The sequence below is a fragment of the Saimiri boliviensis genome, chromosome 12 (assembly GCF_048565385.1).
Source record: "Saimiri boliviensis isolate mSaiBol1 chromosome 12, mSaiBol1.pri, whole genome shotgun sequence".
NCBI lineage: Eukaryota > Metazoa > Chordata > Mammalia > Primates > Cebidae > Saimiri > Saimiri boliviensis.
The window spans coordinates 111,078,406-111,093,225 of NC_133460.1; the positions used below are offsets into that span (position 1 = coordinate 111,078,406).

Genomic DNA, 14,820 nt, shown 5'->3' on the forward strand with positions numbered 1-14,820 from the left:
TTGTTTAGTAGGACTTGCTTCTAACTTATTCAGTGTGTCGTCCAACCAGATGATCTCTTTGTTACTAAGAAAGGACAGTTGGCTGGGTGCAGTGGCTCACAAATGTAATCCCAGCACTTTGTGAAGCCAAAGTGAGTGGATTGCTTGAGTCCAGCAGTTCAAGACCAGCCTGGGCTGTATGGTGAAACCGTATCTGCCAAATAATAATAATAATTATTATTATTATATTATTGTTAAAAAATCTGGAGACAACAGATGCTGGAAAGGATGTCTAGAAATAGGAGCAGTTTTACACTGTTGGTGGGAGTGTAAATTTATTCAACCATTGTGGAAGACAGTGTGGCAATTCCTCAAGGATCTAGAAATAGAAATTCCATTAGACCCAGCAATCCCATTACTGAGTATATATATCCAAAGGACTATAAATCATTCTGTTATAAGGACACATGCTCACAAATGTTCATTGCAGCACTGTTTACAATAGCAAAGACTTGGAACCAATCCTAATGCCCATCGACGATAGACTGGACAAGGAAAATGTGGCACATATACACAATGGAATACTAGGCAGCCATCAAAAACGATGAGTTCGTATCCTTTTTAGGGACATGGATGAACCTGGAAACCATCATTCTCAGCAAACTGACACAAGAACGGAAAATCAAACACCACATGTTCTCACTCATAGGCAGGTGTTGAACAATGAGAGCACATGGACACAGGGAGGGGAGCATCACACACTGGGGTCTGTGAGGGGGGAACTAACGGAGGGACAGTAGGGGGTGGGGAGTTGGGGAAGGATAGCATGGGGAGAAATGCCAGATATAGGTGATGGGGCAGAAGGCAGCAAACCACATTGCCATGTGTGTACCTATGCAACAATCTTGCATGTTCTTCACATGTACCCCAAAACCTAAAACGCAAAAAAATATATATATATGTATATAAAAAGAATTCAAATAAATAACTCTTTTTGTCACCCCCCCCCACCAAAAAATTAAGAGTGTGGTGGTGGTGTGCATGCTTGGAGTAGTCAAGGTAGGAGGATTGCCTGAGCTTGGGAGGTTGAGGTTGGTGTGAACCATGATTGTACCACTGCACTCCAGCCTGAGCGAGAGAGTGAGACCCTGTCTCCAAAAAATAAAATAAAATAAAATAAAATAGAAGAAAGAAGGGATAGAAGGAAAACTTCCCACGTCGGAGAAATTTGATCAACATTTTGGTCATCGTATTCTACCTATTCGTATGCAGCTTCAGTTTCCACATGCAAATTTAATTTTGAGGTTTTCTTCAGAATGACTTCTGCATGTCTGTGTCAACAGAGTTCAGTTCCTTAAAATGAGAAAAATGTTCATAAACCTTTAGGACTACAGTTCTTAGTCTTTGGTTGAAAATAATGTGTCACATTTCTGTTTTTTAACGTTTTTATAATGTAACCTTTTCTATCTTTTTCTAAAAGTGGGTGGATTCTTTTTCTAAAAGCTAGAAAAATCTAGAAAATCATAAAAATAATGGAAGTTTTATGGAAAAGAAAACTGTAATTAAACAAATCCTCCATAGTTTCACATAGCTGGGCTAGTACCTCATGTCTATTATAATATGTTTGTTTCTAAGGTTTTTTTTTCTGTGTGTGGCATATGATTTTTAAATACAGTATCACATTCTACAGTGTATTTACTGATTGATTTTTCAGAGTTGTTTCCATCCCTTTTTTTGCCATCTTACCCACTTTTAGGTATGCAGTTCGGTAGTAAGTATACCTAGCATTATGAACATGTTATTTTATTAAGTATTATTCAAAAATTAGGCTTCTCACGGGCTGCGGTCTGGAGCCTGGTGATTCTGGCAGTCCTTTGCTTGGGTTCCCAGGGCGTTTCTACCTTGTGGTGTAGTAGCTGCGCAGGAGCATCCTCGGGCTTGAAGCCTCTCACCTGGGCCTGTTTGCCAACAGCCCCTGCGGCGGAGTTGCTGACTTGCAGGGTGCAGGAGTCCAGTTGCTATGAGCAGGTCGTCCTGTGCAGCCCCACAAACAGGACAGAGCTGTCAGCCCGTCTCCCCGTGAGACGTTTCTCACCTCCCACCTTCTGCTCTCCTGCCTGTGCTGGCCCTGGGCCTCCATCTCGTCCTGACGCCACTGCCTCCCTCCTTCTCCTGCCCTGGTATTCCAGCGTCGTGAGGTGCTGTCTGTCTACCTGGCCTCTCCCTGACACAGCTGTGCAGGCTTCAGCTGGATGCTGTCTCTTCACCATCCTCTTACCTGAATGTAGAGACCCTGGGTTGGCTGTTTGGGGGAGTATTCCTCCAAAGTCCTTTATTTCCTCCCTTGGTGTCAGGGACTTCGTGTCCCAACTGCAGGGAGCACTTCCTCGTCCCGGGGCCGTGTGCTGAACAGCAGTCAGGAACATCCCTGGGAAGTGTGGGATGACTGGTGATGTCAGGTCTTTCTCCTTGAAGCTCAGGGTGGGTGCAGGACTCGGGTTTTTTTCCACCTCCGGGTGCTCAGACTCTGCCTGCGTTTCCTGCTTGTTTGCTGCCTTCCTGCGCATGGTCCTGCTGTGTTCCAGGGCTGGGCACGGGGGATGTGGCAAGGGAGTCCCAAAGTCAGCTGATGAGATGAGTCCCATGGCAGAGAGGAGCTCTGCAGGCACCCAGGAAGGCCACCCAGCGCCCACTGGCATGTGAGGGCTGGCCTGCTCAGGTCAGGCGACCTTGGTTCTGACCCATAGCGGGCAGCTGCCCAGATGCATTTATTGAAGGATGCTGAACTAGTGGTCTCAGGCATCTTGAAAAAAGGTAAAAAGGTGCGTGCTGCAGTTAGTCACGTGCGGTTCAGTCACCCCCAAGAGTGTAGGAACCTGGAAAAGGCTTCCCCAGGTCAAGTGAGGGCCCGTTTCTGGGCCATGCATCTTCTGAGCAGCCGTCATTGGATGTTCCAAGTTATTTGGGATTCTTTGACGTGTATCTGCAAAGACAGCCTCAGGCGGTTGGCTCTTCGAGTCCCCTTGGTTCAGTGGAGTGAGTGTGGGTGTCGTCCCTTAGAATGCACTGCTGAGCTCCTTGGGCTCCACCAGATCGATCAAGGGATGAGAATGCTGCTTTTCTGGTTCACACACCCCTCCCCTTTCTGGACGGTGGTGGTAGAAAGAAAAATTTTCAATATAGGATTACTTGGATATTGGACAAATTATATTTAGACTGATCCTCTTACGTGAAGATAGAGACCCCGGGCCACAAAGAGACCCTCCTGGGGAAGCGTCTTGTGTGAAGAAAATAAACAAGGCATGTTCCTCTCTTAAGTCCAGTGTGGTGGTTCAGCAACAGCAGAGGCAGGGAAAGTGTCCGGGGCTGTCTGGGATTATTCTCGGATCTTCTTGTTCTGTCATGACTGAGCACAAAAGGAATTTTGTTTGAAAGGTAGACAGTATCTCTGGGTTAACCCTGAATGCAATCAGGAGATGTTTTTTAACACAGGAACATTGCAAAGGATATTAGCCTTTCTTGTGATGCTAGCCAGCCTAGACCTTCCGGGGGATGTGTTTGTGAAGACAGTTTAACAAGAGTGAAAGACCTTGGGTCTTGAAGACTTTCTAGCTGTCGAATTTCAGCTTGTTTGTTTATGCCTGTTTTCAAGCCTCAGTTTCTCAGCAGGATGGTAGTTGGCTCTGAAGATTTGCCTTGAAGTGTCCTCTTGAAAGAGCATTGACAGATACCAGCATGTGGTGGGTGATTGGGTAATGGCACCTACCTGTTCGCTTTATCGTTTGGGGTAATGCAAAAACGTGAGGCCTCAGAACAGGGCTGGCCAGCGTAGTAACTACTCATCACATGTGACTGGTTAAATGAAATGAATGAAATAAAAGTAAAATTTTTGTTCCTCCATCATGCTTTCTACAGTTTTTTTTGTGTGTGGCAGGGTCTCACTCTGTCACCCAGGCCTGAGGGCAGTGGCATGAACTTGGCTTATTGTAGCCTCCACTTCCTGGGCCCAAGCAAGCCTCCCATCTCAGCTTCCTGAGTTGCTGGGACTACAGGCGCGTGCCACCACACCTGCGCCATCATGCCCGGGTAATTTTTGTGGTTTTTGTAGAGATGGGGTTTTTCATGTTGCCCAGGCTGGTCTTGAACTCCTGGGCTCAAACAATCTGCCCACCTTGGTTTCCTGAAGTTCTGGGATTACAGGCATGAGCCACTGCGCCTGGCCTATGCTTTCACATTTTCTTTGCTCATTGTCATGGAACATTTTCCATTGTTACAGAAAGTTCTATTGGACAAGGCAGCTCTAGGGTGACAGTTGGATAATAAGCAAAGGAAATTATTAAATGAAACTCTGCCATTTGCGTCCCAACTCCATTTGGGCCAGCATTTTCTGATAACTTAATTTGTCTTTCAGACATGGAAATAGTTTAGGCTTGACTATGAGGAAACAGCTTTTGCTGTTGTTTGCCAGAAGATATTCTGATGTTCCTTTGTTTGTTTGTTTGTTTGTTTGTGTTCTGTGATTATAGCATTTAAGCCAAAACAATCTCTGTTCTCTTTCTGTCCCCAGTGATGGATGTCACAGATATTATAAATGGAAAAGTAGACGATGAAGATAAGCAGCATTTCATTCCCTTTCAGCCGTAAGTATGGAGCAATTCAAGTACTTAGCCAGATACAATTCGGGAAACACAGGCTTGTAATAATTATCTTTATAATTAAATCGATAAGCATAAGTAAGGATTGATTATTTTATAATTATAAAAAACCTCTTTAATCACTGCTGTAGCACATGGAATTTTTTGTAGCCATAGGAAGCTTGCGTCAAGTTTGTTTATAGTCCTGGAAGTAGAAGGTTTTACTTGTGATCATTGAATTGCCTTATCATATAGAAGGCACAGAATTACAACTCTGCTCTGAGCCTGAACATTTCTTTACATAATTGATTTATTCTAGTAGCTATTTGTATTTTCAAAACACAATACTTTCAGATTCATCATAGGAGGTTGCTGTTTTTAAAACAGAAAACCAAACGAAATTATGATGAATTCTTTGGTAAAGCGAGAAATCATGCTTTAAAGCATATAATCTCGCTGCTGATTTTTCTGTCTCGGTTTTTGCTTATAGAGGACCGTATCTGTGCTGGTTTTTAGGCTTTTTCTTGAGTTCTGACCTGAAGTCGTTAAAGAGGCACAAAAGCTGAGAAAAAGCTCTTGGAGGAGGTTCATTAAATTGATTATCTGATTTGTGGGTAGAACCCGTGGCACTGGTGGAAAGAATTGGCGTTTATTTCCTTGGTGATGGGAGCAAGAGTGTGCCTAGACGGTGGTCATGGGCCGCTTACTGGCACTCCTACTCCTCAGACCGGGGGAGAGAAAAAGGAATCCAGGTGTTGATGTTAATTGTAAGAGACAGCTTCCTCCTCCTGGGTGTGGGGTTGAGGGTGTTGTTAGGGAAGAATCCATGGTGAGGGAAGTGGAATCCACCTGCCATAGTGTTCTGCATTTTTACTTTTCCCTCCCTTTTATTCTTAATTGATTTCAGACTTGAAACCCATTTTCAGCTTTTAGAAGTTTTACTGTTTTCAGCTGTTGGCTGAAGGGTTTAGGAAGCGGGTAGTAATCAGGTGGCTGAGGGGGCCTGTCCTTGTGGGCCAGGAGATGTGAGGTTGGCTTCCCTCTGCCCCAGGCTTCCTTGGTGATGAACCGCCACACCCGACCCCACCGGACTCATCTGGGACTTGAGTGCCACTGGCTAAGACAGGAAGAGAATAGCTTTCTTAGCAGGCGGGCGATCTGGTCAGATAGCATCCTAAGGCTTTTTGTACAGCTCAGTGGGAGATTTTGCTATCTTCTTGACATAGGAATAACAGTAAACCCTGCATTATTGAGCTTGGAGTCAGGGTTAAGTTGCATGTATCTCACCATGCACAACAAAAGGCAAAGGTCGCTTGTGGCTTAACTGCTTTAGGCTTACTCTCCTGTCCAGTGTGTTAACCCACTAGCTCCATGTGACTATTTAAAATACTTAAAATGAGCCGGTGCAGTGGCTCACGCCTGTAATCCCAGTGCTTTGGGAGACGAGGTGGGCGGATCACCTGAGGTCAGGAGTTCGAGACTAGCCTGGCCAACATGGCAAAACCCTGTCTCTACTAAAAATACAAAAATTAGCTAGGTGTAGTGGTAGGCGCCTGTAATCCCAACTACTCTGGAGGTCGAGGCAGGAGAATTGCTTGAAGCCGGGAGGCAGAGGTTGCAGTGAGCCGAAATCACACTACTGCAACCCCAGCCTGGGCAACAGAGGGAGATTCCGTCTCAAAAAATTAATAATAATGAAAATGAAGTAGCATTAAACATTTAGTCTTCAGTCACATCAGTCCTATTTCAAGTGCGGCAGCAGGCGAGGCCCGTGGCTACCGTCCCGGGCAGCACATACATACACTGCACGTTTCCAGAAAGCTCTGCTGGAGAAAGTCGCACCCAGTGAAGAGAGTTTATAAAGCCAACACAGTGCTGCAGAATCTGGAAATTTCCTTAGAAAACAAAGGTAATATTATTGTGGAGCATGGGCAGATATTGAGGTAATAAATAAAATACACCTTTGTAAAATTATAATATTAAATTGCCTCATTCTCTCGTGAGAAATAATGCAGCCCCCTGCTGTTGTGAATGCTATATTATATATTAGACCTCAGAGTTTCTTGATGCCCAGATGTGCCACTAAGTTGAAATTACCTGCTAGTGTCCTCTGTGAAAAGTCAAAACAAAACAAAACAAACAAAACAACCTGAGGGATTGTTTGAAAAATTAGGGAGGTTATTAGTTTTAATAGATTCACTGATTTTCACAGAATATGTTATGAGTCGTGTATGAGTTGTACTTTGCTGACATCTTTTTCTGTCTCGTAGTGGAATGTCCACTTGAAAAGTTTATTATTCCGTGTGTAACTCTTACGTAATTTGTGACCCCGTGCTCCATTAAAGGAAGACTACTAGACAGATGAATATTTGCAGTGTTAGAAACAAAAGAACAGCATGATTTTTAATAGCAAAATAAGCAATGAAACCAGTTCTTCGGGAAATGTCATGCTCATGAAACTGTTTTTTGCTCCATTAAAACTGATTGATTGTCTCACAGGGTTGGTTTCAGGGAAGGAGGCACGCTGCACGTCCCCCTCCCTCTCTGTCTTTTTTAACGTGGTGAAGTAAACGACAGCCGTCTTCAGTCCCCCCAGAGTCATGTGGCTCAAGTGACGGATAGCACTGTCCTTGTTCCCAGGACTGATTTTAAACTTGATGGCCATGCCGTATATTTTCTGGCTCATTTCATAGCACCCTTTGCTATGCCACTTGGATTTCTGTTTGGGTGTGCTACTTGTTTGCAGCCAGTCTCTCATACAGCACAGCATCTGTGACGGGCTTCCGGTTCACGGGCCCCGAACACATTGGTGGTCTGCACTCATAACAGTGCCACACGTGGGAATCGGCAGTGGTGTTCTCCACAGACTGCCATTCTTCTCACGTTTAGTCATTTTAGGGTCTATTGTATACGTAGTCCAAGAGAGCAGAGTAGCAAGCTTCTGCAAGCAGTTATGTTTTAGGAATTTTTTTTTTTTTTTTCCATCTCGATTTTGCTTCTCCCTTTAGACCACCTGCCCCTTGACCTATGCTGTGTTCAGAATTATTGAAATAGGAGGAATGGCCATAAACATTCTTTGGGAGTACATGCCTTTCAACCATGTGGCTTTCAGACAAGCTTCTTTTTTTTAAAGACAATTGTCTGATGGAGACACAGTGGCGGCCTGGTGCACGTGTATTTCCTGGGGAGAGGGTTGCCCTCATTTGCTCTACTTCCCTCTCGTGGTTCAGCATTTTCCTGATCAATGCTTTTCCCTGTTTCTCTTGTCACCTCTCCCATCCTTTGTCGTGCGTTGACTCATGATGCCTCTCTCTCGCACTCGGTGACGATGATCTCTTATGTTCCCTTGTTACCGTGACCCACGGGTCTCTGTGCCCCTTTGTCTCCTGTGGTCTTGGTCGTCCCGTGCCCTCCAGGCTCGCGTTGGACGACGCCATTCGACACAAGCCGCTGAACATGTCATCCCGTTTTTCACCCAGGGTGGCAGGGGAGAATGACTTCCTTCAGACTGTTATAAACAAAGTCATCGCTGCCAAAGAAGTCAACCACAAGGGGCAGGGTACGTATTTTCCCGTTTCGTTTCTGTCCGCGTCCATTTGCATGCATTTGGGACAGTGCTGTCTGGGTTGTGTTTTGGTCTGAACTTGATCATGATGTTGGTGATGACGGCAGTGACAGTGACCGTGTTGGAGAATGTGTGTGATGGTTGCTCCTGTGTACAGGGCATGATGGCTTTCTTGCTGATTGGCTCTTTGCTGAGAGCCACCTCCTGGGAGGACACTGAGGTGGGATTCGATGTTTAGAGGAACGTGGAGGTGGTAGGCGTAACTCCCCTCTGCCCATGCAGTGTGCTGATCACTGCCTGTTCTGGGGCTCCCCGATGGTCCCCCTAAGAAGGTGACTTCCTTTGTGCAGACTTGCTCCCCCGGGTTCTGTCATGTAAGTGATGTCTCCTCCCTCACACCGCGCCTCACACTCACCGTTTTTAATCCCGCACTGACACGTTTTTGAGCAGCTGACCTGCTGCTGGCAGAAGGAATGAATCAATCACCTCAGGCTGGTGACAGTTGGCACTTGGCTGGCCAGGAGGGCTGCCAGGAACAACTGTGACTGAGGCCCTGCCTCCAGCCCGAGGGGAAGTCACCTTCAGAACTTGACCGTGTCCGTCCCTGATCCATGCAGACTGCCTGTACACACACACGGTAGAGCTTAGGTGACTAGGCCTGCTTCATTGTTCAGCTACCTTATGTCACTAGGCTTTTAAAAAACAATCATCTTGATTCATTTCCTCCTGTTCTAAAGGCGAATGTGAATTGAGCCTGAAGAATGGTAGAGAGAATGAGCCTTCCTAGGGCTCTGCAGGGACCTTCAGCTTTCTTCTGGTGTGAACTGCCCCTGTCTCTGGCAGACAGTAGTGGAACAAAAACCCCAACCCAGAACTTTAATGAGATGTGGCCTCTGCAGACAGAGCAATTTTCAGCTGACCCAGGACCCATCTTCTCATAAATTAACAGCCCTCCCAATTTACACTTTAATTGAACATCACAGGGAGGTCCAATTAGGGCTGTTTAGATTGGAGTCACAGTCAGGCTCTGAGCACCTGTGCGAAGGTTGCCGGCTGATCCTTCAGCGCTTGGAGCCGGGGCTGCCCTCAGCTCTCCGGTTTCTCTTGCAGTCATCAGTTTTGACAAACTTTTATTAGAGTCATTCAGGGAAAGTGGAGTTTGGTGTCAGGCCAGTAGGAAATCACTGGGAAAGAGGACCCGAAGCCTGCCTCTGCAAGGCTCACTGGTGTGTGGCCAAGATCTTTGAAGCTGGAGAACGTGGGGCTGATGCCACAGGGCCCGGTTCCTTGAACTTCTGGGAAAAGTGGGCCTTTTCAAGTCACAGTGAGATCCCAGGGAGGAGAACAGGGATAGTTTTGTCAAGGGGATCCCTGGTGACTTCCTGAATCAACATGAGGATGCATGTTTACATTCAACCTGAATGTTTCTCCAGGGCCCACTGAGGGGTGGAATTCAGGTCAGAGGTGAGCCATGCTGGCTTCACCGGATGCTTGCTTGTCTGTCAAGTGACTGCTAGCAGTCTCAGGAGTGGGAGGGACTTGGAGCAGATACGCATCTCCAGAGAGAAGTGCTGGGTCTGTTCGCCCTGTCTTTCTGCAGGTGCCTCCTGTCTCTTGAGCTCGGCCTTGGCCTGGTTTTGGTTTGTGCCCACATAGTTCCTCGTCACAATAGATAAAATCCTGAATATTTAATCCAAATTATTCTGATCCCTGAACCCAGAGGTGTGGGCCATTTTCTGTGAACAGTGAATTCATGAGCACTCTAGACATCTGGTTCTATTGTTTGAGATAGAATGTATGCTAATTCTCTTTGTTTTTAGTTATTCTGGTTAAGCAAATGTCAACCCAAAATGCACTTTTTTCTTTTGTGAAAATTGGCCTCATTTTCTCCTGTGAGAAAAGCATTCAAAACACAGAGTAATCAGGAACATTTAATTTCCATTTGTAAAGTACGTGGTAATAAATGTAATTGTGTCACTAATACATTAGTTTATGTATTAAGATATTTGAGCAGGCTGGTGTTTCTGAGAAAGGTGTTTGAAACACAGCATCTCTAATATTAAGTGTTATTCAGCGTTCTATCTTTATCTCTTCACCTTCGACCTCTGTAAATAATGACCTCAGCACATCCTGCCATCCTTCAAAGAGCGTCTTTCTCTTAGATTTAGCCTGTGGACATTCATTCTCCGGGGAGAGTTCTGGACTTAGACTCCTTAGATGTGAGGAACTCTGAGCTGCTTCCTGGTGTCCCAGTGAAGGCCAGCTCCATGTCATCCGTGGCGCTGCTTCCTCAGGCACTTCCGTCAGGGTCTTGGCTTGGTTTGCTCTGCGGGAGGCTAGAGCCGGGGGTTAGGGTGAGGAAGTGCCTGGCCCTCTTCAGATCTGTCTCCCTGCCTGTTCTGTAGGTCCGAGCTGCTGTTAGCTCAGGGTGCTTTTGTGTGAATTAGAGAAAGGGGCCTGGTCAACTGGGTGAGTAGGGAGCTGCTGGCAGTGCCAGGGCCTGTGGCCTGGTGAGCCAGTGTAGGCAGGGTTCAGCTCCCACTTGCCTTTTGTTGGCAGTTGTCAAGTGAAATGCACATCTGGGCAGTGGTGCGTGTGCTCCTGTCGGGGTGCCATCCCCAGTACCTCTTTGGGGGGCTGCCTTCTGTTGATGGTTCTTCCTTCCCTCGAACTCTCCCTCCCATCATCTGGAATTTTGTATCTTAAAGGAAAAAAGAAAAAAAAAAAATTTAAAAAAAGGAAAGAAAAGAAACACCAAGAAGCAGTCCTGCCCGGAGTAGTACAGCCACTTCTGGATCTGTGGACTCTCTCTGGTCTTCGTCTCCCATTCCTCTTCATCGGCCCTTTCCCTTCCCCGCCTCCCACCAGGAGCCCTGTGGTGGCACAGGCACCCCGCCTTCCCAGTTTCCCATTTCCCTGTTATCTCGGACGTCTCTGTCCCCGTGTGAGCTCGCAGAGTGGGGCGTTCCTCGCCCTCTTTGGGACTCTTCTTTCCCTCCCCATCTGAGCGCCTGCCTTTCGGGCAGCTCTGCCTGCAGCGGGTCCTCCTGTTCCAGGGAATGGCACCCACAGCACTTGCTAGTGGTTGTGCCTGCAAGGGGCTCCGTCTCTGCAAGCCGTGCCTCCTCCTACCCCAACTCCCCGTGGTTTTGCTGATGTGACCTCCATGCTGGTCCCCTTGCCCCACCCTCCACAGTGGAGTTTATGTTCTGCCAGCCAGCTGGGTTCATGTGGTGGCCTCCCTGCTGCGATTCCATCCCAACTGTGCTCTGCGCTCCTGCCTACCTGTTCCCTGTAGCCACAGTATCAGGTCAGAGCCTGACACTTCTTCCTGATCCCCGCTCTGGCTGCCCCTGATTGTTCAGATAGACTATAGTACCTTCCACCCCAGCCTCCTGACTGTCTTCCCACAGTATCTGGGGGCTCCAACCCCCTGGGGATACAGATACACGTAGACACAGACACACACACACACACACAGATACATGGACCCACACACAGACCCACACGGACAGACCCGTGCACAGACACACACACACAGACACATGCACACAAACAGACACACAGACCCATACACAGAAACATGCCCCTCCACACAGAGACACACACACAGACACAAAGACCCACATGGACACAGACATATGCACAGACACACACAGACACATAGACACGCGCACATACACACACAGAGACCCACACAGACACACAGAGATCCACACAGACACATATATAGACACACACACACAGACACATAGACATGTGCACACACACACAGAGACAGACAGACCCACACAGACACACAGACATGCATAGACACATACACACACAAACACATGCACAGACACAGGCCTGCAATTCCCTTGCTTCTTGCAGGTCTCAATCCCAATGGCCCTTCCTCCGTGACCCTCAAGATTGTCGTCTTAGGGATGCCTTACAGTGTGCTCAGGACTTTTCCTATGAGAACTTTGCATTTGTGTATTTCTCTTAAGAGACTGGGAAGTTAGTGTTTGACTGTTGGCAATGGAAGCTAAATCCCTGGCAGGGGAGGTCTTGAGGGTCTGCTGTGCCCTGTATTCGCCTGGCACATAGTAGGTGCTCAGTTGCTACTTTTGAATAAATTAGAGGAACTCACCAGATAGCAAGAGGAAAGGGAGTTTCACCAGCTGGCAAAGAACAAAGCATCATCAGTGACTTGACTTCTTAGCTCCAAGTCATGCAGATCTGTGCAAAGGAGAATGCATTTCTAGGATAGCGGATACAGGAGTAGGCAGCCACAGGACAGGGCGTGAGGTGTGGGTTTGAGTCAAGCAGAGCAGCTTCTGTTAGGAGCAGCCTAAGGTGCTGGCACCGCTGACTGGCCGCCAGTGATCTTCCAGTGCTGCTCAGAAGGGAGGCTGCTGGAGGACAGGTCCGTGACTGTCTCAGCTCCTTCCACCCAGGGCAGGGCTCTGAGCTGAGGGTGATGGAGGGTGGGTCCTGCTCTGGAGGCATCTGGAGAGGGGATAGCTGCACACACACACACACACACACACGCAAATACAGACAACACACACACAGACACACACAGAGATACAGACACCACAAACACAGAAACAGGCACACACAAATGCACAGATACAGACACACACGCAGAGACAGACACCACAAACACAGACACATGCACACACAAACACAGATGCACACACAAACACACAGATACAGGCACCACAAACACATCAGACACACACAGAGATACGCCACAAACATATCAGACACACACACAGACACCGCAAACACACATACAGATACACAGATACAGACACCACAAACACAGACACATACACACACACAGATACAGGCATGGATATAGACACAGACACGCACACAGACATCATTCACTCACACACAGATACAGATACACATGTAGACACAGATACAGACACAGACAATATACAGATACAGAAACACAGACGCAGAGCCACACACATACAAATGCACATAGACATGATACACATAGACACACACGCACAGATACACAGAGACACACGGACACACAGAGACCCACATGGACACAGACACATACACAGACACACGCACAGCCACAGGCACGTGTGCACACCCATGCTAGCAGCAGAAGTGAGGGCAGAGGCTTTGATGTTCTGAGGGTCAGAATGAAGCCCCACTGAGCTGAGTCGGGGAAGCCAGCAGGCAGCCCCCTGAGGCCTCAGGAACAGAGCACCCCCATGTGCTGACTGATAGTGCCAGCCCCTTTCCGTGGGGGAGACAGATACCGTCACAGAAGACAGCTCAGGCCGAGCCCCTGCCTATCCCCGCCTTTGACTTGTTGGAAGTGTCTGCCTTGTTCCCATGTACTGTTGCCTCCCATATGATTGCTACTCAGTATTTATACAAACCACAGTTCTCCGTCAGCCTTGCAGGGAGGAAGAGCCCAGGCACAGGCTCTTACACATAGCCCCCGCCAGGTTCACCGCGCTCTCGCCAGGACACCCCTGGCATCCAGGCTTAGAGGCTTTGAAAGTCTTCATTTCTCCCTTGGGGAAAAGAGGCGAGAGCAGCCAGAGTATTTGTTCTCTTTAGCTGTGGTGCTGCGGCACAGAGGGCCTGGGCTCATGGCTGCAGCTGCATGGCTGGGAGGGCTATCCTGCTGGTGGCCCTGCAGCCTGGTGCTCTGCTGCCCGCCCGGGTTGGCCACTTGAGACTTTGGTGGGTTCTCGAAGCTGTGAATTCACCTCCAGAATCCTCCCCTGCCTTTGTCTTTCCTGGGAGACTAGAAAATGACAGACTTCTCAGCCCCCTCCCAGAAAAAGGTCGCCTGGCTGTTTTGTCTTAAATGTCTACCCACTGAAAGGAGACATTGGCCCTTTGCAGCCCTCAGCGGAGCAGCCGGTGCACAGCGGCTGCAGATGTGCGTTCAGCTGCCCATGATAGGGCAGGGCCGGCATCCCAGCTCGGCGGATGCATGCAGTCCCGACGGGCACCTTTTGCCTTGCCCCTCTCTTTCTCTTGTACCCACCTTTCTCTTGAGATGTTGAATTGTGAGTTAGAAGTCTCTCGTTCATTGAAGTTGGTTTCGTGAATATTTTTTAAAATGCAGAGGCTATAATGTGACTGAATGGCATCCGTTGTTTTTCCAGGTTTGTGGGTAACATTGAAATTACTTCCTGGAGATATCCATCAGATCCGAAAAGAGTTTCCGCATTTAGTGGACAGGACCACAGCTGTGGCTCGCAAAACAGGGTTTCCGGAGATCATCATGCCGGGTAAGAACTGGCTCGGTCAGGGCTTCTGAGCAAAGCGTGGGGGTAGTGGTCCATAGAGAAGGACGTGTGGGCAGCGTCATGTATGAGCTCTGGAAAGGAAAGGACTCAGCTCCTGGTAGGTGTCAGCACCAGCATGATTATGGATCGTGGGGCTGTGACCAGAGTGGTGGAATATACCTGCTGACCCACTGTACCCCTGGACGGATCAGCTCTCCCCAATTGCAAGGGTTGTGTGAGAGGGGTGTGGGCACCCAGCGAATGTCTGGATAGACATCAGGTAGAAAGAAGGAAAGAGGTCAGAGAGGGAGCTGCCCAGTGAAGCCCACCTTAAGGGGAATGACAGGGTTGGATGGTCACTTCATGGAAATGCCTGGACCTGCGC

The 14,820-nt window shown here is 47.9% G+C and overlaps 1 protein-coding gene across 3 annotated transcripts in view; it reads left to right on the forward strand.

Annotated features, from left to right (window-relative positions):
* Positions 1-14,820, forward strand: part of DOCK1 (dedicator of cytokinesis 1) — a 535,347-nt gene that overhangs the window by 90,446 nt on the left and 430,081 nt on the right. For 2 of the 3 annotated variants that reach the window (XM_039465108.2, XM_074383077.1), the window contains exons 11-13: positions 4,547-4,619; positions 8,030-8,172; positions 14,313-14,438. In XM_039465108.2, the coding sequence (XP_039321042.1) occupies positions 4,547-4,619; positions 8,030-8,172; positions 14,313-14,438 (342 nt within the window). The remainder of the gene's footprint in view (positions 1-4,546; positions 4,620-8,029; positions 8,173-14,312; positions 14,439-14,820) is intronic. The other variant, XM_039465109.2, reaches the window with a different exon arrangement.